The sequence below is a fragment of the Gobio gobio genome (genome assembly GCF_949357685.1).
Source record: "Gobio gobio genome assembly, chromosome: 22".
Classification (NCBI taxonomy): Eukaryota; Metazoa; Chordata; class Actinopteri; order Cypriniformes; family Gobionidae; genus Gobio; species Gobio gobio.
The window spans coordinates 13,097,964-13,123,991 of NC_137118.1; the positions used below are offsets into that span (position 1 = coordinate 13,097,964).

Consider the following 26,028-nt stretch of genomic DNA (forward strand, 5'->3'; position numbering starts at 1 on the left):
AATACTAAAATCTAGAATATTAAAATAACTATATTTTATGTAATATGTATTATTATTGTGTTTTGTACTGATATTCTTACTCATTATTTTTTCTGCCCTAAACGTGTGTGGGCACTCATTTTTATGTTTTTCTATTAAATTTATCAGCCATTCTAATATCTGAAAACTATTTTTCAAACTCATTCCATTAATTTCCTATGACTTTGTCGTGTTTTGACATTCAATTAATTTTAATTTAAATGTTGAATGAGTCCACACATACACCAAATATATTAAGATCACAAATCTTGCGTCTGCAGTAAACAGTGCAGATTATTTTTGTTACTCTTCTTTTAATATAACACAAAGAGGGAGGGATTGTTTTTGAAAGTCATTTGCCCCTCGCCCAAGAAAATGTATCTCATCCTAGGCAATTTTTCGGAGTCTCATAATGTATTTATTTTAGGCACTAAGTGCAAATAGCAACTATATTCTATTTACACTCAGTGAAAATAGCATATTTTCTTAGCGATAATTGCTATTTACACTAAGTGCAAATAGTGATAGATGCTATTTACAATAAGTGCAAATAGCGATAGATGCTATTTACACCGTGTGTAAAAAGCAACTAGATAAGTGAAAATAACATATTTTCTTAGCAATAGATACACTAAGTGCAAATAGCTGTAGATGCTATTTACTAAGTGAAATAGCATACTAAGTGCAAATAGTGATACATTCTATTTACACAAGTAGCAGTTCTTTGCAATATGTGTAAATAGTAATTACATGAAATGTATACTTTACTATTTGCACCTCAGTATTGTTGTCCATTAACAGGATGCAATAATAACATAGAGGGTAAATGATTATATTTATAAAAATTATTAAATGGATGCCGCCTTAATGGGATAATAAAAGCTCTCCCTACACCTACCCCTACCCAATAAATGCTTTTATTAATATTTCGTTAGGCACTTTATTTCCACTTTTAGAACATTTTCGTAATTTTTATTAAAATTAAATGCGTTTCCGATGTGATAATGATGGGGAAAGGGAGAAGAGCAGCGCTGCAAAAGGTGGATTTGAACCTGGGTCGATCGCGTCAAAACCTAGATTCTTAAAGGGTAACTTCAGTGATTTAGCATTAGATTTTGTATCAGTAGAAACCCGGTAGTATATTCAAATTATGGTACTTTCCCCCCTCATATCCCCCTGAGACGAGAGAATTATGCATTTTATTTCTGGAAAAAATCCTCCGATGACGCAAATATCGTCATTTTGCGTCATCGGACGATTTTTTGGCCAGAGGCTAAAGACTACAGTCACTAGATGGAGCTGTTCCTCATGTTATCAACCCGCCCATAGGGGAGAGATCTCACGCACAGAATGTAAGACACAGACGGCCGCACGGACATTCACAATAATACGATGCAGAGCAAAGTGAATGTTTCAACTTTTCAATGAATTCTTGATATAGTTTAGCTTCCATATGCGATCTGAAAACGTGCCAGACTGGCGCTTAACGTTACCTCCTTATTGAAAAGACACGTTCAGTTTTGAATTGTAGTGTTTATTCTCTAACTGAACAAAATTATTGTATTACTATGAAGATCAAAACGGCGGTGTACGCAGTGGCCTCGTAGGGCAGCGAAGCAAGTGCATTCTGGGAGTTGTTGTCTTTCATCCACATGAGACAAAAATACATTTTCTGTCTTTTCTCAGTCTAGAAGGCACCAAATTAGAATAGATTTAGAAAATAGATTTATATTACATATTGAAAAGGGGCATAATATGTCCCCTTTAAATATGGTGTATACTCTTTACATCTCTGCAAAATAAGTTTTTTTTATTTTTATTAATTTAATGGTTGTGGAGATGTAGGCCAATAGTTTTGGTTGTGGCTCATATTTACTAATTGGCCTATATTTTGTGAACTTGGTAGTTGGTACATGTGAATAACAGGGCGGTCAGACAGAAAACATGCCAAATTTTGGGGTGTTGATCTCGAGGTAAAAACATTGACAGTGTCTCTCTTTGAAGGTTTTGGTCTTTTTTTGTATGATTTAGAGTTCAAATTGTCCTTCTTTATTCACTGATGAAGATCTCACCTTGTGATAGACCAGGACAGGTCCAGATGTTGGCATAGATCATGAACAGGTCGTCGGCTGTGGAATAGCACCATTACGAAGAGGAGGATCCCTAGTTACCGCACTGTTGTCGGCTTTGCGTGGTACTTGCCATATAGCCTATGCAAAGCATGATTTTTGACATGTTAAAGTAAATGAGAAACGGCTTGGGAACTGATTGATTTTTTAAAAAAGCTATAAGTGCAATAATCTGTGAAAAATAACTGTGTGAAGTGATAACTTTGTGGAGTATATTGACGCAAACACAATCGGTTTTGTCTTAAAGGTGCAGTGTGTACATTTCAGCGGCATCTAGCGGTGAGGTTGTGAATTGCAATCACCCACCGTTCACCGCTCCCTTTCGAAGCACATAGAGAAGCTACGGTAGCCGACACAGCACAAAACTGTCGTCGTCGGAGAACACAGAGTGACTAGCACTCTGTAGAGAAGTTAATCCGTTTAGGGCTACTGTAGAAACATGATGCCGCAAAATGGCGACTTCACTGTAAGGGGACCCGCGGTGTATGTAGATAGAAATGGCTCATTCTAAGGTAATAAAAACACAACGGTTCATTATGTATGGTTTTTATACACCACTGAAAACATAGTTATGTATATTATATTGCATTTCTGTAAATCCTCATAAATACTACACACTGCACCTTTATGTGACGATAAACAGTTGGAAGGTCTTAAAGTGACAGACGCCTATACCTGCTGCTGTCTGTGTCCACAACCCATTCTCACTCCCAAGGCGTCAAAATCCGAAGCATGGTCAAGTGCCTTCCGTGACAATTTTATTAGTCTTTTATCAAGATAATATATATTATATTATATAAACACTTATTTACTGCTGTGACACTGTAATCATTTTTCATGTTGTCTTATAACAATTTGCTTTGTGTAGTATTTGTGCACTGCAGTATTATACTATATTATAATTGGTACTAAAACATTACACAATTTATTTACTCTGTTTTGCCTTCAGTTCTACAATACATTTCACATTAGACTTTAAGCAAAACAGTTCACATAAATAAGGTTAGTAGGCTAAACATATTATAGAAATAAATAGTAAAAAAATATATTACCTTATTACTATTATGTTATAATATAAAATATATTATATATTTATAAAAAGTATAATAATAATAATAATAATTTATAATTATTTATTATATTTATATAATAAAACATTTATTAATATTTATATATTTTAATAATAATATTTTTAAGCAGATACAGAGGTTTTAAGGCATGGAGAATTTATTCAATGCAAACAATAGCATGTAAAATCATTATTACAGTTACTGACTTTTCCATGGTACAGTATAAGATTAATACAGCATCAGTGATTGTGAATTTTCTAAGAGCAACCACTTATGTATATTGTAAATTCAAAACTGTAATGTAGAAAGAGCACAGATGAGTGAATTTGTCTTTTGTTGAAAAATGAACATCCAGAAGATCAACAAAAGCAGTTTTGGCAGTGTTCAGTGGTTGATCACTAAAGTGGGTAAATGAGGAATCCACTGAAAGTGCTGAGGTTATCTGGACTGTCATAGATAGTGTAACGTGGTAGGAGCTTAATGCAAACTACATCACCCACTTCCAACTGCAGGACAGCTCCATTTGATGCATATCGGTGCTGATCGTGATTATGCCATTGACCCACTGACACAATCTTCTGGTCATTTTTATGTAAACTTGCACCCATTGACTGGTGGATTTGAATACCACATGCAGTGAATCTGAAGTAGTAGACTCCTTTAACTGGTGCCGTGAAGAGTCCTGCCATTGACAAAATGATGAAAATCAGAACTGGACAATTTCCTATAGGTAATATATTGGCTATAGCTCAAAGTACCTGTTGTTGGGTTGTAGTTGTTACCAATATTTGTGAAGACATTGTTGAATGTCAGTGTGATCTCAGTACTCTGGGGACCTAAATTGCCACGGATCCCTAAGTCAGCTGAAAATGCCACTTTAGGTTGTTCTGTGGACAGAAAATACTTTCAATTATTAGCTTATTGTGCATTACATGCTGAGTGTAAATACCTTAAGTATTTATATTAAAAGGACAATTTTGATTAGTTTACCTGCATATTCTCTCTTAAATGCTTTCAGTTGGGTTTCACTGATCTCCATTCGCTCATGTATCCCTACAATAATTCAAATCGTTTATATATGTGAAATAAAGTTCTTAGAGGGATAGTTCTCCCAAAATTGAAAATTATTCCATAATTTACTCACCCTCAAGCCATCCTAGGTGTATATAACATTCTTCTTTTAGACGAATAAAATCTGAATTATATATAAAAATGTCCTGGCTAATACAATCATTATGATGGCAGTGAATGGCAGCCCAAAATTTGAAGCCTAAAAAAGTGCATTCATCAATTATAAAAGTAAGGTTAATAAAGGCCTTCTAAAATGAATCGATGGGTTTGTGTAAGAAAACTTTATAAAGCAAAATATCTGCCTTCCGTATTCAACTTACAAAGAATGTGTAGCGCCTCTTGCAGTTCAAACCGCTTACGCTACGTCCAATGTCATCAACGTGCCAGTTACGCTTTTTCCATAAATTTAATACGGAAGGCGGTCAGGCGGAAGCTAGATATTTTACTTTATAAAGTGTTAAATATGGATATTTTTATTTCAAAAACCCTTCGATTCACTTCATTAACCCCCCGGAGCCATGTGGATATTTTTATAATGGATGGATACACTTTTTTTTTCATTTTTGGCTGCCATTCACTGCCATTATAATGCTTGGAAGAGCCAGGACATTTTTTAAAGGGGTGGTAAATTGAGAAATCAACTTTCCCTTGAGCCCTTGATATATAAAAGTTAATCATGATATAAGAATATCCTGTAAGTTTCAGAGCTGAAATCGTCCTTGTTATTCAAAGAAAAGCTTTTATTGACACCAGGCCCAGAAAACGAGAGGTCTCAGAAGATGTCGACCACTGACGTCATAGAATGCAGAAGCACTGCCTCAAGCCCGCCCACCGACTCGTGGAACTAAACGGGTCGCGCTGGGGAAGACATTGCACGTTTGTTCGCTTCATTTCACCGCAGAATCAATAGTAAACAAGATACAGGTCGAGACTGGATTTGCAGACATATTGTGATCAAAACACAATGCTGTGCCTTCTATATTGGATCGAACAGGAACGGTGCAACACACTTAAGTGAGTAAAACATGTTTTTTTTTATATGTGTTAGTAATGCATTGATACAAATCATTTGATATCTATTGATCACATATCTTAGCACGCTGTCAAAGGCTGGAGAAGGTGTTATTGGTTCATTCGTGATCAGACTCGGACTTGTAACGCCAGTGCTCGCAAAGGCCAACGTCCCAGGGCTGTGTTTTTCAGACGGGCTACCAAAACGTACCACCGGCCTACCGACGAGCTATCTTAAATAGTGAAATAAGTAGTAAGTATACTATACCAACTGTCAGAATTTGATTGATTGACAGGTGGGCGGGACTTCCGGTATAGGGGGCGGGACTTCCGGTATAGGGGGCGGGACTTCCGGTGTAGGCGGGACTTCCGGTGTAGGCGGGACTTCCTGTATAGGCGGGACTTCCTGTATAGGCGGGACTTCCTGTATAGGCGGGACTTCCTGTATAGGAGGGACTTCCTGTATAGGCGGGGCATCCGGTGTAGGAGGGGGCTTCCTGTATAGGCGGGACATCCGGTGTAGGAGGGACTTCCTGTATAGGCGGGACTTCCTGTTTAATAAATCATGTGATTGACATTAGGTTTTGATGTTTTTGACAGTTGGTTTTTGACCTATTGTCATAATAAATCATGTGATTGACATTAGGTTTTGATGTTTTTGACAGTTGGTTTTTGACCTATAGTCATAATAAATCATATGATTGACATTAGGTTTTGATGTTTTTGACAGTTGGTTTTTGACCTATTGTTATAATAAATCATATGATTGAATTGACATTAGGTTTTGATGTTTTTGACAGTTGGTTTTTGACCTATTGTTATAATAAATCATATGATTGACATTAGGTTTTGATGTTTTTGACAGTTGGTTTTTGACCTATTGTCATAATAAATCATATGATTGACAGTAAGTTTTTGATGACTTTGACAGTTGGTTTTGATGTCTTTGATGACTTTGACAGTTGGTTTTGATGGTTTATGACATTAGGTTTTTTTGTTTTGATGAATTTGACAGTTGGTTTTTTTGTTTTGAATGCGGTATAATAAATCATGTTATTGACAGAAGGTTTTATCTTTTGAAGTCGCTGTTATCAGAAAATTCCCCGCGCAGCCCAGAGCAGCGTATATGAATGGGGCAGTGTTGTGAAGTCTGTCTCCCACAAACATCTGTTCTTTTAAAACAATATAAGCCTTACAAAATGCAATCAGTTAAATGTTTAAACACTGAAATGTGTCTGTGTGTGTAACAGGCACGGTCTTTATTTTTTCCAATTACAATCTTTTACCAGTAGTACATCCGTAGGGAGTCGTCCTGATTGTGACAGTCTCAAGTGAAAAGCATTCAGTAGCCCCCAAAAGGCCATGGTCGGTCATGAGATAAGCCCCCAAAATGCGTAGTGCAATGGCGCCATCTATTGGACACAAGCGTGTTTTTCTCCATTTTTTACCCCATTACAAATGTGTATATATGTGTGTGTGAGGGGAAAAATGCATAATAATACTGAACTTTTAGACCACAGCATCTCATCATCTCTCTCCCTCATCAAAATGCAGAACGGTGAGTATTTTTTCTCTATATTTGATGCTATAATGTTATACAATGATGCTTTAAACATGCAATGTGCTATTGATGTGATTTATCAACTATAACTAACATTAGCATTGAGTTATTGATGTTTTAAACATTCATGCATGGGTACAGTGTTTTAATCATTGAGTCATCTTTGGTCTATCAGCTATAACTAAAATCGACATTATTGTTTTCTAGTCATTTATGCATGGGAAAAACTGTTTTTCTGAAGCATTGTTTTATTTTAAAAACAATCTTTGTCAGGAAAAATGTCTATTTTAGTCATTCATGCTTGGGGTACAGTGTTTTATTTTTAAAAAAACAATCGTTGTCAGGCAATATCTATTTTTTTCATGATGGCTTTAATCATGGCTATTGTTTTTCCATCTAAAATATATTTTTTTAGTCATATCCGTTTATTATAAATGTTTTGCAGGATTGTTCTACCGTAATGATGTATTAATTATTATTGTTTCTGTACATAAAGCAATACGTAATGTTTCTTGTTGTTTTTACCAATACGAGGCCCCGTGGCTTTTATTATGAAAAAGACAGAGCTCCCATAACAGGAAGTGTCCCGGGACAGTTAGCAGCTATGCTACGATTCTGTTTGCTATGTATATTTTTCAAGTCTGCATGCATTAAATCGGCTCCCCGTCGTAGCGTTATCCGTGTATTTTTTATTAAAACACCATCGCGTTACTGTCGGTCCCCCCATGACTCAGAACCGCCCTTGTTAGGAATGCATGGTTTAGCTTAGCAGCGCGTGCTACGGTGCTAACTGCTCTTAAATGTGCATGATATCGTATATCAAAAACTAGTTTTGATGTCTATCTGTTTCGCAAGGCGATCGATCTGTTATTTGATATAGTTGCAGATTATTTTAAAAAACATAAAAGCTTGAGTTTAGCCAGTGTCTTCAACACAGCATGTTACTGTTACGGGTACTCTCCGGCGCCATCCGGTGTCCCGGAGTTAAAACTACATCCAGTTATGACACAATGGTATGCTCTCCGGTGCCACCCGGTGTCCCGGAGTTAAAACTACATCCAGTTATGACACAATGGTATGCTCTCCGGTGCCACCCGGTGTCCCGGAGTTAAAACTACATCCAGTTATGACACAATGGCATGCTCTCCGGTGCCACCCGGTGTCCCGGAGTTAAAACTACATCCAGTTATGGTGTAATTGCACCCCTAGAGCACCGGGGTGAAATAACATTTAGAAAATTAATGATTTTTTTCAGCATCTGTCATCAGACATGCATATAAAGCGACTCACAAATGTTTCCATTCATAACAGGATTTTTGCCTCACAGGTTCGAATGTTGAAAGTGACGCTCACGATAGCAATGATGCATGTGAGGACTGCTCTTTTATAAATAAAAAATAAATAAATAAATAAAAATAAATAAATAAATAAAAATAAAAAATTAATAAATAATAAAAAATTAATAAATAATAAAAAAAAATAAAAAAAATAAAAAATTGTCTCTCTTTTTTTCATTCACAGTGAGCCCTCAGCTGGTTGAAGCAGACAGTGCGTCTGATGGTAAAACAAGACCCATCGCCGACATCATAAATAAATAAATAAATAATAAAAAATAAATAAATAAAAATAAATAAATAAATAAATAAAAATAAATAATAAAAAATTAATAAATAATAAAATTGTCTCTCTTTTTTTCATTCACAGTGAGCCCTCAGCTGGTTGAAGCAGACAGTGCGTCTGATGGTAAAACAAGACCCATCGCCGACATCATAAATAAATAAATAAATAATAAAAAATAAATAAATAAAAATAAATAAATAAATAAATAAAAATAAATAATAAAAAATTAATAAATAATAAAATTGTCTCTCTTTTTTTCATTCACAGTGAGCCCTCAGCTGGTTGAAGCAGACAGTGCGTCTGATGGTAAAACAAGACCCATCGCCGACATTGTGTTTTTTTTTTTTTTTTTCTTAACATTTATGAAAAATCTAATTTATTTATTTATTTATTTTAGATTTCATTCAGTTTATCACGCAACCCGGCTTCCCACTGACTGACACCGCTCAACAGAATAATGATGACGGGCCTGACCCCACGCCGACACACGCTGCGGATCAAATAGTTCCTGCCGGCTCTGCTTTAGACCAGGTCGCTGGACCCAGCGGTGAACCTTTGAGAAAGAAGAGTAGAAAAACCGATCGTCCTACCTCACCGGCCTGTCCTGAGAGAAAAACGTTTTGTTTTATCCCGTCAATCAGTCCTGAAAACAGTCCTGACAGGAAAACTTTCTGTCCGACGCCGCCGAGCAGTCCTGCGCCGAGTCTTGACAGCGTATTTCTTTATGGTGAGACTATCTACATTATTATTTTCATTTAAACACAAATTGAATCATACCATAACAATTTTTGTGTTATAGCCCCGACCGCAGCAGGGTCGGGTTATACCCCCGACCACATGACTAGCTGGCATACACCTCGACGCATCACTTGGACAAGTACGAAAGCGACCCAAACTCCGTCGGAAGAAGAAGACATCGACGTTGAAGAAGTGTCAGCAGAGCATCGCCCGGCTGACGAGCCACTCGCCGATACTAATTTAATAGAGGCATTATGTCAAGAGTTTCGCGACACCCAGGTTGATTCTGACAACAAATACATTGAGCTGAGTGATAAAGTGGATGGAATAGACAGCAATCTGACCGCGCTACTTAGTGAGTTTCGTGAAGCACGCATCGAAGACCGTCGCAGATCCGCCGTATTGGCGGGCCAGGCTCGCGCCTATCACCTTGAGACACGCGGACGATTGGACGTACAGGATCGCTTCATTCAAAATGCGGTTGATCGACTATTTCGTCGTTTTCAAACCCTGAGATCCACCATCTATCAGGAATTTGATAGAAGCGATCGCAGGTCCACTGAATCCGATCGTTTGATCGCTGAATTCTGTCGCGAAATTCTAGTCTTTCTTCGCGTCATCTCTAATGCAATAGACGAGTAAATTCGTATTATTCTCATCATCATAGATGGAACGTTGCAGTTAATTCAATATAGATTTATTCCATTAAACTTTTGTATTGATTTTTATATTCCAGATACTCTGTAATTTTGTTTTATGTATGCATGTTTTTTACATCTATCATGTATTGATTTTTTATATTACATATACTCTGTTATTTTTCTTCATCTATCATGTATTGATTTATTCCATATACTCTTTATGATTTTGTAATATTTCATGTTTTGGTCTGAAATCTAAAATGGATGGGTCAAAAAGCTTTTGCTCAGACGACAACGCAGAACTGTCACCGGACGAAATTGAAATGCTAAGTCGGCTTCCGGATTCTTTAGAACAGTATTTGTTTAATCTAGAATCTTCGCAATCCCCCTCTAATTTGGATCTTTTTGAATTAGCTGAAAATCCAAATATTAATTTGTTCGATCCAGTTCTGAGCGTAGACGCTAATTTGGATCTTTTTGAATTAGCCGTAAATTCAAATATTAATTTGTACGATCACGTGCTAAGCGTAGACAACAATCATGTTGTACAATGCGGTGGTGTTTTAAATAATCAACTCCCTGCATGTACCGACAGCGATCCTGACTGTGACGACACAGAGCGCCCTGACGCTGATGATACTCCACAGCCATCTACCAGCAGCACGAGCCCCACATCAGGTAATATTGACGCTTTACGCGAGACTGACCCTAACAGACAGAGTCGATTAAGCCGTACGGAAATTGATACGCTGATCCGAGAAGGCGGGTTCGTTAACGGATATCACGTTTTACCGCGACCACGCTTCAACAGTGTGTCGTTGAGAAGGAGCATGAATCTGAGAGAGATTAACTCTACAGATTTGGCCTCTTATCACACTTCATTACATCGCATGCTGAGCGAGATCGTCACCTTCGCTAGAGAAATCGGCCACGATGCACCCGTAATCAATATGACCATGTCGGCACCCACTCTACAAACACCCATCAGCGGTGTTCTCGCCCCTGGTAATGATTATGATGTGAATTCGCTTATGGATCAATTTGAAAGAGTTTTACAGAGCAATCAGCTGTTATTATCGGACGACGCCGTCGAGATCGACGCTACCGTAGCCATGAACAGACAAGGAGGCGGTCGACGACGTAAACTTACAGATCTGGCCGTTGATCAGGTAATCAAAAGAAAAAAGACGAATTTGTTCTGCCCCATAAATTTGTCAAATCAATTGTGCTTCTCTATTTGTCTCGCTCGTTTTCTTAACCCCCAGCTACCCGAGAGCGAGTTAGAAAAACTGGCTACCGTCATCCAAAACAGCGTCGGCTTCTCAATTCAAGACCGAATCGCTCTTAGCGACATAGCTTCGTTTGAACGAGCGCTAGGCATTAAAATCGTTGTATTTCACAGATCGAATGCCATGGTCTTAGAAACGTACAAAAATTCTGACGAACCCCATCCCAAAACGGTGTTCCTCTATCTACATGATAATCACTATTATATGATCATGAATCTGACAGGCTTCTTAGGTTCGCCATACGTCTGTCAATTTTGTTACAAAAGTTACAGCAACCGCAGAGACCATCAATGCAAGCACGTCTGCAATGTCTGTTTTGACGCCGAATGTCACAGGTTCCCTAAAAGAACCATACATTGTCCCGATTGTTTGCGCTACTGTAAATCGAGCTATTGCTTCGAAATGCATAAAAAGAACCCTCCTCCCGGTCAAGAATCCCCCTCCTGTGATATTATCAAATACTGCAAACTATGCAGGCTGCGTTACTACGTTAAAGCGGGTGACAAGAAAGCAAAACACATATGCCCGACGGACAAATGCGTCCACTGTCGAGAACATCTGACGGAACACGGGACGCACCAATGTTTCATACAGCCCCTAGAGCCTAAGGAGCCATGCGAGAAATATATTTTCTACGATTTTGAAACGCGTTACGAAAACGGGCGCCACGTGGCTAATTTTGTTTGCGCAATCACTTTCAAAGGGAAGAAATTTACGGCGGAGGGTACCGACTGCATCGCTAAGCTAATCAACCGCTTCAGAAAACCCCGATATAATGGCTACTGCTTCATAGCTCATTACGCCTCCAGATTCGACTCCTTTCTGATTCTCGAGTATTTTTGCAAAGCCGGGATTGCGATTGAGGTCATAATGCAAGGCTGTAAATTAATTTACATGTACGACGAATCGTTTGGCCAACGATACATCGATAGCTACTCATTTTTTCCAATGGCCCTTGCCAAAATGCCCGCGGCGTTAGACTTGGCGACGACTGAAAAAGGCCACTTCCCCCATCTTTTCAACAGGGTGGAAAACGAGAACTATGTTGGACCATACCCCGACAAAAAGTTCTACAACTACGATAACATGTCGGATAAAGCCCGTGAAAAGTTTGATGCATGGTACAGCACGGTTGAGGGGGAGCAGTTTGACTTCAGGCAGGAACTGTACGCGTACGGGGTTAACGACGTCGTCTTATTACGCGAAGGCTGTATGAAATACCGTCAGGCGTTCCTAGAATGCACCGCAATTGACCCTTTTGGGTTCACGACGCTCCCCGGCTGTTCGATGGGGGTCTTCAAAACCAATTATCTCGGCAGAAACACCCTCGCTCTCACGCACAACAACGCGTACATCCATCAGAATAAGTCCTACTCAAGTGGCTCGATCGAATGGCTCGAGTATGTCAAAAAGACTCGAAACGTGGATGTTCACCACGCCGTAAACCACGGTGAAGTATCGATCGGTAAGTACTTTTTAGATGGCTTCTACCAGCAAGACGGTGTGCAGCACGGCTTAGAATACGCGGGGTGCATCTTCCACGGTCACTGCTGCCGCTTTGCACCCCATGAGTCACACCCCTTGTCGGGCGTACCCTATGGGGCTCTCAGGAGACAGTTTGACGATAAGATCGAAATTCTGCAGAACGCGTACGGTTTACAAGTCGAGGTTCTTTGGGAATGTGAATGGATCAAAATGAAAAAGACCGACCCCTCTGTGATAGAATTTATGGCCGGTTATTCAGCCCCGGAGAGACTGAACCCCAGAGAAACCTTGTATGGCGGTCGCACGAACGCTTATAAACTCTATCACAAAGTGAGCGGAGATGAGAAAATAAGGTATCTCGATTTCACCAGCCTCTACCCCTTCTGCCAGGCTAGGAAAAGCTACCCGATCGAACACCCCCAAATCATTTTCAAAGATTTTGAACCGATTGAAAATTATTACGGACTCATCAAAGCGACCGTGTACCCTCCCCGCAAATTACTGCATCCGGTTCTCCCTTACAGATGTCAAGGAAAACTCATGTTTCCGTTATGCCGAACCTGCGCTCACAATCAAAACCAGACCACGAGCTGTACCCACACGGATGAGGAAAGATCACTCTCCGGGTCCTGGGTATCCATTGAGCTTTTAAAAGCCATCGAGAAGGGTTATGTGGTAGCCAAGATTGACGAGGTTTGGCATTTTCCACAACGGTCAGACACGTTGTTTGTCGAATACGTCAAAACATTTTTGCGTTTGAAACAACAAGCGTCGGGGTACCCGTCTAATGTCGTCACGGACGCTGAGAAAGAAACTTACATTCGCGAGTATTTTGAAAAAGAGGGGGTTCAACTCGACCCCGAAAAGATCAAGCACAACCCCGCGCAGAGAGCTATCTCAAAGCTATGTCTGAATTCGCTTTGGGGACGGTTCTCTTTAAAACCAAATTTACCTGAAACAACTCTGGTGAACGACCCCGAAGATTTCACCAGAATCGTCTTCGGTAATACCGACACCTTGTCGTATTTCTCATTTGTCTCAGATGACGTGGCTCTCGTCCAGCATAAACCCAACAAAGAGGATTTTTGTAAGGCTCGCGACGTCAACGTGTTTATAGGGGCGTTCACTACGGCCCACGCCCGACTGGAATTGTACGAGTTGATGGACAGACTCAGCAGTCGTATGCTTTACTCTGATACAGACTCCGTCGTGTTCGTGTCTAGGGACGGTGACTGGGAGCCGCCTCTCGGTGATCATTTGGGCGAGCTGACGAACGAAATAGACGATGGGGATTTTATCACAGAGTTTTGCTCTAGCGGGCCTAAATCGTATGGCTTTCGCACCGCTAAAGGCAAAGTATGCATGAAAGCTAAGGGGATAACGCTGAATGCAAAAAATTCCCAAGCCATCCGCCTGGATACCCTGATTGGTCTGGTTGATAGTTATGTGACGTCGTATGATAGTACCGAATACATCCTGGCTCACACGGAAAACATTGTGAGGAATAAAAAGACTCTCACATTGCACAACAAATCAGTCGTTAAAAGGTTTAAGGTGGTGTATAATAAACGCAGACTTTTGCCCGATTTCACCACGCTTCCTTATGGCTACTGATCAGATGATGCACAGAGGATCAATGGATGCTTCCGATTTTGATTTCAGACTTCAACATCCATTTAGTTGTGTTATCTCCGGGCCTTCCAATTCTGGAAAGTCTTATTTTGTGAAACTTTTGTTGGAAAAAGGTTTGAATTTAATTTCCAAGAAAATTGAAAACATTGTCTGGTTGTATGATTGTTGGCAGCCTTTGTACGACGATGTACTTAAATTGTATGACATTAAATTTGTGCAAGGAATACCAGAGAGTCTGAATGATGATGATTTGTTACCTGTCACTAAAACAAATCTTCTCATCGTGGATGATTTGATGCAGCAAGCTAGCGCCAATTTGGAGCTTCAAAGGGTTTTTACGCAGTACGTGCACCACCGTAATCTCAGCGCTATTTATATAGTGCAAAATTTATTTGTACAGGGTAAATCCAGCCGAACCATCAGCTTAAACGCCAATTATATGATCCTGTTTAAAAATCCTCGGGACGTCAATCAAGTAGCGATGCTGGGACGCCAAATGTACCCCGGAAACACAAAATACTTTATGGAGTGTTATCACGATGCGGTCAACCAACCTTTTGGCTACATAATGATAGACTATAAAGCAAAAACTCCTGAACAGTACCGCCTCAGAACAGGATTGCTTTCCGACCGTCAAGTGGTTTACATCCCGAAAAAAAGAAGAAGAACGTGATCAAATCACTCCATGTCCGCCAGACTTTGTAAACATCTACCGGTGTTAAAAATGCTACATAAAGCATCTCCTAAACAAAGGCGTCTTATTCTACAATCGGCGTCCGACGAATTCATTTTATCGTTGTGTGAAGTGGCGCTCAACATCCTCTACGGGACGATTCCGGTCAATCCACAACAGTATCGAAAACTGAGAAAGAGAAAAGCCGAAATTAAATTTGTAGCCGATAAAAAAATCGGGATAGCGGCAAAGAAACGAGTCTTCAACCAGAAGGGTGGATTCCTTTTACCGCTCCTGAGCGTCGCCGTACCTTTTCTTTCGAGCTTGATAGCAAACAGATAGGATGGAGTATGCTGAGAAGATGTATTTAGTCCCGCAACATCAACTGGATAAGGTGAGAACCGAAAATGTTCGCGAGAATATTCGACAGAGCGTGGAAAACGATTTGGACGGCGCCATGAGAAATATCTTACTCCGCACTGATTTGAACCCGTACGAAAAAGCAAAACTTTACACAAATACCCTGAGCAGGTTTTTGACCATCGTTAAACAAAGCGATCGGGAGAGCGGAGTTTTAACGCAGTCGTTGCCCGATCCCGCTCCTAAAGATGAAGTACCGATCGCGGCTAGCGTCGAAGACGACAACGGTGCTGAGGAGCATGTGGTGGATGAAGTTCTGAAGAATGTACCTTCGAGAAGTGTGAAAAACAGCAGATACATATTAGACAAGATGTCTAAAGCTAAAGGACTAAGCGCGTGGAACGAATCGGGGGAGTTTGTGTTCAGGGGTAAAGCAGTACAAGGCTCACACATGGTCGATTTGTTAAAAAATGTCACGGCACCGCAAAAGGTTCGGGATAACCGGAGACCTGTAGGATGGTCAGAGTTTCTACACGCCTTTGCCGAATTAAACATCCCTTTTTCTACAGTGCCGAATCAACAGGTCAGGAGCATCATTAAATCTCTAAAGAGTAAACCCGACACCCCCAGCCCACCCCGTGTCAGACCTTCCAAAAGGGGACGAAGACAATCACGCTCGGTGTTTCCAGAGTCCGAAGACTCTGTGTTTAAATCCCCGACTATCGATCGAAGACAATGGTTGGAATTTTAACAAATCCTTTCATTTTGTATGTACATTAATATGTATCTTATGATTAAATAAAAGACGATTAAAAAATATAATGGTTTCAAGATTTTTATTTATTTATATGTCAGACATGTCTGCACGCAGTGAACGCAGGACAACATTGTATCAATACAAACATACGGTCTTAATCTCTTCACAAATAGGGACACCATTTTATCATTTTTAATATAATCATCGGTGTATAGTTTCATCACATGGTCATAGCCGTATCCTCTAGCTAGATGATATAGAAAAAACAGACAGTGCTGACCGCAGGTGTCCGATGAATAATCCTGGACTCGTCTCTCCGAATATAATACGTAGGTACCGTTGGCTGCTAGAAAGTCATTGATGCTGGTTGGAAAGCGATGGCTGTTGGGCGGATTGCCGAAGCTGTCGAAAAAACACGCTCCCCCGTCTTGGGTTAAATAAACGGCGACCCAGTGCTCCCCCGGCATGCTAGCAGGGTCGGTGTTCACGATACAGGCCGACGGTAAGATCCTTATGGGTTTTTCGGGTAGTTGATCGCTCGGTAGAACGCCGAGAAAATGAGTCCTGCAGGTAATTTTATCCATGATGGCGGTGAGTTGCAACGTGTTCATCTCAATAGTAGTCTATGAGTACCTGTCGGCGGTTAGACAATTCAATGATGCTGTCAAATACCGCGTAAACAATTAAATTAATGGTATTCGGTAGCGGTTTTCTGAAACGAGCTTCGACTCTGATATTCCCGGACTTGATGAGGGAAATGTGCTGACCGCACTCTTCGTCGGGCGTGAGGTTAAATGCGTAAAGCGTGTATCCGTTCAGGAAATCATCCCTGCCGAAACAGAGCGGTTGGTCTTTAAGATGTCTCCCGGTCGTCATCGCCAACTGATAATATTCGCGTACTGCCAAACCAGCTTCGAAATTGGGCTGTAGAGGCTTGGCCGGGTACTGTTGTCCGTCAACGTAGACGGCTAAGAATTCAAGGTCATAGTGTTTGAACGCGAATGGATTTTTTGCGTAGGAACCGGTGAATGCGTCGTTGTCGACCATGGCAATGACGATAGACTTTGGCAGTGTTCCTAAAAACAGATTTTCCTGATTCGAAACACGAGAGCCGGCCGGTATGGAGAACGATTTTAGACTGACCCTATCGACAGGGTACTTGGCCGTTGTCGAGAGCAACGTCTGGGCGTGAGCCAGTCTCACCGGCGGTGATACAGTAACTTTCTTGACAAATAGGGATGCGGCCACTATATTTAATTTGTAAGCCACATCGTCGGCCCTCATCAGACAGAATTCATCTTTTGCTTGAATTAGGCGTATCTTGATATCCACCCCATTTAGCATAAGTTTCTCTTGGAAGAATATATCGCTGTGTATGGGGGCTAGTAGTTCCACCTCCTTGCTTTCGCTGGTGTAGCCTGATCTCTTTGTCAACCCCGCGTTATGGCCTGCCGGGTCTTGAACGTCCATATGACCCGCCGTGTCTTTATGGAACAATCCGGCGCTGAAGACAGATTCCAACGTATCTTTACCGTAGTTGATCAGACTCTCGATGATACAGCGATAAGGGTAAGTGCTCGAACTCTGAGATATCAGACGATCGCCAAGGGTCACGTCGACTTGTGAAAACATAGTGGCTCCGGGGTAGTTGATTAGACCCACCTTGGCAGGGTGTGCAATCTCTTCCCCGTTAGGTTTCGTGATTTTCGCCCGCAGGTAGAGCATCGTGTTATTGAGATCCACATAATCATCGCCGTTGCCTGCGATAAAAAATTCCAATGGTGCAGAGCCCGATATGGCCGATAACGGTGCTACTTCTAAATAGCCATTTTTCTCAATAACTGTCTGTGTCAGCGGAACTGAAAATAAGTCCAGCTCAGACTTGATGCATTCACCCGACATGCGATGGAGTAGTGCCATGTTAGAATATGGATTTTGCGGCTCTCTTGATCGATACGTTTCGACTAACAGACCTCTTACGCTTTCTGCGTACGAGTGAGCGCTTGTTTGATCCGCGCACTGTTTTCTTCTTCTTCTTCTGTACCACCCGTTGGCCACGCCTCCTCACACCCGGCGGCTTAGACATTCTCTTACGAGCCATGACCATGAGACCGGATCCGTCTTGAGCTTTATCGTTATGCGAACGCGTCAATACGTTTGAGACGACGTCGGATACTATATTTTTAGCAGCCGATTTTAGGTGAGGTTTCGCGATGCTAAATCCTCTTTTTAACAACGGTACGGCCATCCTGAACAGACCTCTGAATAGGCCTCCTAACCCCGCACCGTACATAACTCCCGATCCCGAATACCCCGGCAAACCGGAACCGGCCTGATTTTGGTAATAGCTCACATAGTCCGCGGTATTGGACTCTCCGGGTCTATAATAAACCATTTTTTGGTTTAAAGTGTAGTTTTACGATGACTTTCCCGTAAGAAAATGGTACTTCGTGGTTTTGATCGTCCTTCAACTCTATGACGATGCTGCTGATGTGATCCTTGTTGATCGATGCGTAATGGGGGTTGTCGTATCTAGCAATGACCGCGTCGCTGCCTTTACCCGTTATATGTACACATCTCAAGAGGGGGACGTGCGAATCACCGACCGCTTGATATTGGATGATGTCCGTGTAAACGTACATTGTATAGAACCCAGCATTGATGTCGGATTGATGAGGAGCGTATGTGATGACGTCCGTAGTAAAATCGGGTTCTTTATGATAGTTTAAACCTCCGAGAGGTTTTTTAGTCATTCCTAAAATAGTGGCTAGTCTTCCTCGGAAACTCACTGAAATGTTTGGTTTCGCGACCAGAAAGACTTTGTTTTTTAATTCGTCGTGATTCAATACGGCCGCTGGTGTGATGAGTTGATTTATAGCCCGGAGGATCGGACGAATGTTTGCGTAGTAACCTCCGCTTATGTGTAATTTCGTAATGATAGAAAAACCAATATTTGAGGGGTTGCTATCCGGGGGTTTCGGGGCCGTATGTAGGATGAAATGACCATCTTCGTCATTAAAGTTGTACCAACTTCTAGGATATTCGATTTCGGCGAGCCCGACTTCCCATTGTCCTTTCAAGTCTATAGCTTTAGCCAACCTGGTTGTATAGCTGGCTATACGATTTTCAGGATAAACCGACGACGACGCATTGCACGGCAACGTGACGTAGAACCCGTGATCCTCCATGATGCTCCTTCGCTCGTATGGTCTCATCCGTTAACGACTGTGCGTTTTAAGGAGATTGCAAGTCCAGCAGAGTTTTTTTATCTATATAACTATTAAATTTTGAAGGCCATCCTAGCCATTTCACTAGAACAAGCGTAGATTTCCCCTGTTTTTTCTGACCTAAAATCTTTTCCACCTTAAAAGATTTGTTTTTACTCACAATTATTTTTTGCAACTCTTCTTCATAAAAAACCCCATCTATGACATCGCCATCATAATCCTTGAGTCTGTAGACCGGGGGTTGACGCGGAATACATGAGGATACTGTGAAAAATTCTTCCGTGTAGTTCTGCTCATAACCTTTGGCGAACGGGCCTCTCACTTTAGAAATCCTGACAACGTCGCCGACTTTGAAATTAAATACGGTCTTCTTCTTCTTCTTTATATCGCCGTACAAATTTTCAAACACTTGACCCTCATTTACTTTGTCGACGTCCACGGGTCTCATTCTGATACTTCGGTGATAACTGCTGTTATACCCCTGAATAATGTCTTGTAAAACATCAATGTATCGGCGGGAATTTGTAGCCGTTAAAAATCTCCACATGCGGCTTTTTAATGTTCTATTAAATCGTTCCACGACGCTGGCTTTCAAATCGGTAGCGGTGGCGAAGTGGTTGATGTCGTGCTTTTTCATCACATCTTGAAAATGTTTGTTAAAAAATTCCTTTCCCTTATCCGTCTGCAATTTCTGAGGTACACGACCCTCTTCGAGTATAGACTGGAACGCTTTAGTGACCTCAATGCCACTCTTATTCTTCAAAACTCTGACCCATGAGAACTTGCTAAATACATCTATGCATGTCAGTAGGTATTTATGACCGTCATTATCCTTGGCGTAGGCAGTCATGTCGACAAGATCAGCCTGGAACTGTGTATCAATCCCATACACAACCACTCTATTTCGTTTGTATTTTATAGGTGCTGTTTTGTGTAATGTGTAAGCATCCTCACCCGCCAACCATTTTGAAACCTCTTTATCGCTTAGACGGACGCCGGTATCTTTTAAGACGGCGTCTTTTAATCGTTTTTTACCCCCTAGAGAGCCGGGGTTGGACGGTGTATAATAAGCCTTTTTCATGAGCTCCGACATGCTGTCGTTTCAACCGCTGCAAAAGAATAACGCGTACAAGTATTTTGAATCAATCTTTTATTTTAAAAAATCCGTTACAGGATACATGCAAGATCTAAGTGAAATGGAAATAATACAGGTAGAGTAAAAAATGGATATAACGACGTTACAGGATACAGAGTAAGTACAAAAGGATATAATGATGTTAATATAACACAATCTAACTAAAAATGGATATAATAAGTAGCAGTAAGTAAAAAAAAAAAAAAAAAAACATTACAGGATACACAGTAGCTAAAATGGATATAATACAACATTACAGGGTAGACAGTGGCTAAAATGGATATAATACAACAGAGTAAGCTAAAAAAAATGGTTAGTAAAAAATAATAATGTAGTAAATGGTTAGTGATAATGACATTACTGACTGTCTAACCAGAAAAGAAAGTCGCGACAGGCCTTCATGTTTTTGTCTAGGATGAAATCGATATACATTTCGGTAATTTTGGCAGGGTCATAATCACCATTTTTCTTTATCAACTCGGTACATACATCTGCCACGTAGGTACAAGTACACAACACGTCTGAGATTCTGATCTCAGCGCGTGATTCACACATCATTTCTAGAACAGCTTCTATCATTACATCGGGTGGATCGAGACCATCAACACATTTTTCAATCAAATCGTCCCATGCATTAGCCATTCCTCTCATTATCGGCATATTCTTCTTGAGATTTACCTGACGCGTAGTGTCATGACCAACTGGGATATCAGGGTGGGCAGCGTCCGCAATAATCTTTTCCAGTAGCTCGGTCATCTGATGTTTGAAATGGTCTTTAAACATGAGTTCCAAACAGCTCCTTAGGCTACAGACTACACCCATCGCGGCGGGGGCTTGGTCACTCTCCATTCACAATTGAGAGACCTTGCCAGAGATCAACGACGTCGTAGACTATTTCCTTGCAGGGTTTGTCCAGAAGTTTCAACCTGATTTCTTCTAGCTTGGCAACGATGAATGGTTCGTCTTTTAATTCGTGCAGAATAGTCCCGACTGTGCCTTGAATACGCTGGGGGTGAGATTTTAGCCCGCAGCGGTTTAGGAGAATGCCGATGATGGAATGGAAAAAGGGCTTAAACAGCTTGCCTGACAGCTCGTCAAAGTGTGTGTCGAAGTAGAAGTTGGGAGGGTCAAACAGGCAGGAATGTTGCAGCTGGCTGGGGTGGTCAATCGCACATCCCTCGCAGTCGGCCTTCAGCTTATCACCGATGAGATGTTCCAGCAGCACCACGGTTGCTGCTTTTACGATTTTGAATCCGACGTCGCTGAAACATCCGTCTGTAGCGTCGTCACCGGCTTTAGCAGTGGGGAGGTAAGTCAGGTTGTGTGATCCGAGGTCCGAGCCCAATGTGTCCAGCCAGTCTTTGGAGCGTTTGATAGTTTTAGCAGGACCGTCGCAGTCGTATTCGATTGACGGGTCCCAGTCGATTTGGAGGGGGGATTGCCAGTCTTTGTGAAGGTCCGATGATCCAAGGGGGTAAGTCAGACAATAGTCGCTTGCGTTGTCGTCAGGAGGGTCGAGAATGCTGCCGAAAGAGATGCCGCAGCTGCACACATGAGCGGGTTCTGAAGCGCCGTCTTCAGCCATGGTTTATAAATGCTGCTTGAGAGGGTTTGGCCGCTGACTTTATGTCAGATGCAGTAAAGGGGGCGGGGACGTTGTGGCGCTTCAGCTGTGGTTTATAAACGACGTCTGGGAGGGGCTGACCGTCGAGGTTCCGGATGTCTGTAGTGAATGGGGGCGGAATGCGCCGCGTATGTACTGCTGCGCGGACATCTCTCAGGGTGGAACAGCTGCACTTTAATTTTGTTGTAGCCGTCGTGCAGCTCGCACCATTTGAACAGCTTGTTTATGATTGAAAACATAATATCCAGCTGACTCAGATCTTGCCACTTGAACAAAAATTGCATTTCATACAGATTGTTATGCTCGTTAGGCAGGACGACCCCTGACCGATCTTCGATGAGCTTTGTCTTGTCATCACAGCAGAATATGTAGACAGAATCATCCGGGTTCTTTTTAGTGTGGTCACCTACCACGCGGTACCGGACATTCGGGGTGACCCCGTCCCACTCTGAAATGTACAGAGGTTCTTCGCCGCCGTCCTTCAAATCCTTCCAGACAAAATTGTAAAATAATGTCCAGTCTTTTTCAGGAAATACAAGACATGCGTCTTCCCCGGGGTGAAACTCGCCCGCGCTGTCGGTGGTGTAGAGTATAACAACTTGAGTTGTTTTATGAAATCTGTACCCGATTACACGCTTGCTGTTCATCATAAATTCTCCTTTAGTCCATTCCGAAAGTTCATGGAGAAAGCTTGTCAAACGGACGTGCCCATAAGGTTTTCTCGGCGCCATAGGTAGACTGGTCATCAGACTGTCGAACGTCCTGCTGCGCAACCCCGCATCTGGGGTTTTAGGAGCTGATAATCCGTCCATGCTCATGTAGCTCATGTTTCTCTTTGCTGATAGCTGTAGAACACACTGCCCCATTTATATACGCTGCTCTGGGATGTGGCAGGGTGGGAGGGGAATTTTCTGATAACAGCGACTTCAAAAGATAAAACCTTCTGTCAATAACATGATTTATTATACCGCATTCAAAACAAAAAAACCAACTGTCAAATTCATCAAAACAAAAAAACCTAATGTCATAAACCATCAAAACCAACTGTCAAAGTCATCAAAGACATCAAAACCAACTGTCAAAGTCATCAAAAACTTACTGTCAATCATATGATTTATTATGACAATAGGTCAAAAACCAACTGTCAAAAACATCAAAACCTAATGTCAATCATATGATTTATTATAACAATAGGTCAAAAACCAACTGTCAAAAACATCAAAACCTAATGTCAATTCAATCATATGATTTATTATAACAATAGGTCAAAAACCAACTGTCAAAAACATCAAAACCTAATGTCAATCATATGATTTATTATGACTATAGGTCAAAAACCAACTGTCAAAAACATCAAAACCTAATGTCAATCACATGATTTATTATGACAATAGGTCAAAAACCAACTGTCAAAAACATCAAAACCTAATGTCAATCACATGATTTATTAAACAGGAAGTCCCGCCTATACAGGAAGTCCCTCCTACACCGGATGTCCCGCCTATACAGGAAGCCCCCTCCTACACCGGATGCCCCGCCTATACAGGAAGTCCCTCCTATACAGGAAGTCCCGCCTATACAGGAAGTCCCGCCTATACAGGAAGTCCCGCCTATACAGGAAGTCCCGCCTACACCGGAAGTCCCGCCTACACCGGAAGTCCCGCCCCCTATACCGGAAGTCCCGCCCCCTATACCGGAAGTCCCGCCCACCTGTCAATCAATCAAATTCTGACAGTTGGTATAGTATACTTACTACTGAAATAACATTCCTATCTTGCGCATGCATGCGTGCGTGTGTATGGGTTGCAGTTATTCACCGATCGGGCCAGCCAAGTAATACAAAAAAATCATTCCAATCAATCGCGGGTGGATGAGAAATGAGTCATTGTGTATGTTTGATAAAGGCATTTCGCGAGTCCTGTGAGCGTTTCCCCAGACGCTTTCAAAACAATTTCCACATGTACTGAGGGAGCTGAAGCTCAATAAATATGCAAAACTTATCCAATCCTAGCCGTGGGCGTTTACTTCCAAGTGTTCAGTGCGGCATGCCCATCAAAACCGAGCGTTTTTCAGAGAGCCTCAAAACCATGGCAGAAAATAGCCTATTACTTATTGATTATGATGTTTTTGAATGTAAAAACCACGCAAACGCAATAAGTTGACCCCAGACAACAGTGTACAAAAATAAAAAAGTCAGTTCATGACACCTTTAATATAACTCTGATTGTATTTGTCTAAAATAAGAATGTCATATACACCTAGGATGACTTGAGGGTGAGTAAATCATGGGCTGATTTTCATTTTTGGGTGAACTCCCTTTCATTATTTTTTTTCTTCCCACACCAGAACATATCATGCTTCTCAATAAGGACACATTTTGTTACATTCCATTGTGAAAACTGGGTGGCATCTAAATAATTTTAAGTACCTGTATTCTCTTTCTTCAGCTCCAGTATTTGCGCTGCCATTTCTATAAAACATTATGGTTCTATTTATTTAAATTGTAAAGTGTTTAATGAATGTGATTTCCTTTATTATAAAGAGATAACGGTAACACTTTACAATAAGGTTGTATTAGTTACCATTAGTTAATGCATTAGTTAACATGAACTAACCATGAACAACACCTCTGTTCAGCATTAGGTAATCTTTGATAACTTTAGTTCAAAAAAATCCAGCTGTTCATGGTTTGTTCATGTTAGTTCACAGTGCATTAACTAATGTTAGCAAGATTTTAATAATGCATTAGTAAATGTTGAAATTAACATTAACAAAGATAAATAAATGGTTTATAGGTGCAGTTCATTATTAGTTCATGTTAACTAATGTGGTTAACTAATGTTAACTAATGAACCTTATTGTAAAGTGTTACCGAGATAACTATTTAAAGGGTGACCGAAGAAGCAACCGCTAGTACTAACTTGCATTCTCTTTCATCACCATATCCAACTTGACTCTGAGCTCCACCATCATGTCTCCTACATCTCTCACCTCAGTCCAGATGTTGGGCAGGTTGTTTTCTCCATTGGCCACAAAATCTGGAACCTCAATTTGTCCTTCACTGAGCGACAGACAGCACAGCAGCAGCAGCAGAGCAACACTCACCTTCATCCTGATAGTTAGAGAGACGAAAAACTCTTGGATTTATGAAAACAACACCCAGAGGTAGGTAATCATTACTACTCATTATTGACACAGATATGTCTCATCCAATTAAATTGCAGAAAGTAACAAGAAGGGTAAAGTTCTGTTTACATTTCTCAAAAGTGCTTTTGTGTTTGTAACTGCATTCTCCAGACATAATGACAGAATAGTGTTGAAAATAATTTCTAAAATCAGAATAAATATAGTACATATTTCTCTTTTCCTTCATATTAATTATTCATAAAAATATGTAGGCCTATTCTAAACGGCTATATCAAAATTGAAATGTATTAGGTATGCTTGGTAAAGCTTGGTATTCCTCTCCAACATAATTTCTCTCACATCCTGTTTGTATTTCCAGAAGCTTTGCAGTAATTTTGGCACCTCAGGTGCGACAGAGCAGTAGTAGAGCAGTAGAAAGAAAAGCAGAAAAAAACTTTTCAGACAGACAAAAACCCTAAAATTGATATAAATAACACACACACACACACACACACACACACACACACACACACACACACACACACACACACACACACACACACACACACACACACACACACACACACACACACACACACACACACACACACACACACACACACACACACACACACACACACACACAGTATCAGCTTTTTTCTTCTGCTTTCTTAATGTTAATCATTAACACTCACTATTGAAACACGTGTCAAATAAAACGTGAATATAAGCTTCTGTTAGTTCTTTGAGTTTCTGTCTGGATAAATGAAATGAAACTCTGAAATTATTTTAAGTAAAACACAACGATATAGTGTAACATAGGAAGCATAGATTTAGAAATGAGTCACAGTCATTATAAAA

General features: G+C 40.9%; 2 protein-coding genes across 3 annotated transcripts; one reads left to right on the forward strand and one right to left on the reverse strand.

The window, feature by feature from the left end:
• Positions 1–3,352: 3,352 nt before the first annotated feature.
• Positions 3,353–25,813, reverse strand: cbln17 (cerebellin 17). Of its 2 annotated transcripts, XM_079804631.1 has the most exons (6): positions 25,528–25,813; positions 24,963–25,153; positions 24,470–24,511; positions 4,208–4,270; positions 3,976–4,104; positions 3,353–3,899 (listed from the first exon to the last, which is right to left on the reverse strand). In XM_079804631.1, coding segments are annotated over exons 1-6 (711 nt in total). In that variant the 5' UTR covers positions 25,530–25,813; the 3' UTR covers positions 3,353–3,615. The 2 variants fall into 2 exon arrangements, with proteins under 2 accessions (XP_079660757.1, XP_079660758.1); XM_079804632.1 differs by lacking the exon at positions 25,528–25,813 and having other exon boundaries at positions 24,963–25,201.
• On the forward strand, positions 8,203–14,485 carry LOC307118818 (uncharacterized protein). Its single transcript, XM_079804633.1, has 6 exons — positions 8,203–8,229; positions 8,382–8,420; positions 8,565–8,603; positions 8,748–8,786; positions 8,878–9,207; positions 9,280–14,485. The coding sequence occupies exon 6, from the start codon at positions 9,318–9,320 to the stop codon at positions 9,858–9,860; it is 543 nt and encodes a 180-aa protein (XP_079660759.1). The 5' UTR covers positions 8,203–8,229; positions 8,382–8,420; positions 8,565–8,603; positions 8,748–8,786; positions 8,878–9,207; positions 9,280–9,317; the 3' UTR covers positions 9,861–14,485.
• Positions 25,814–26,028: the final 215 nt, after the last annotated feature.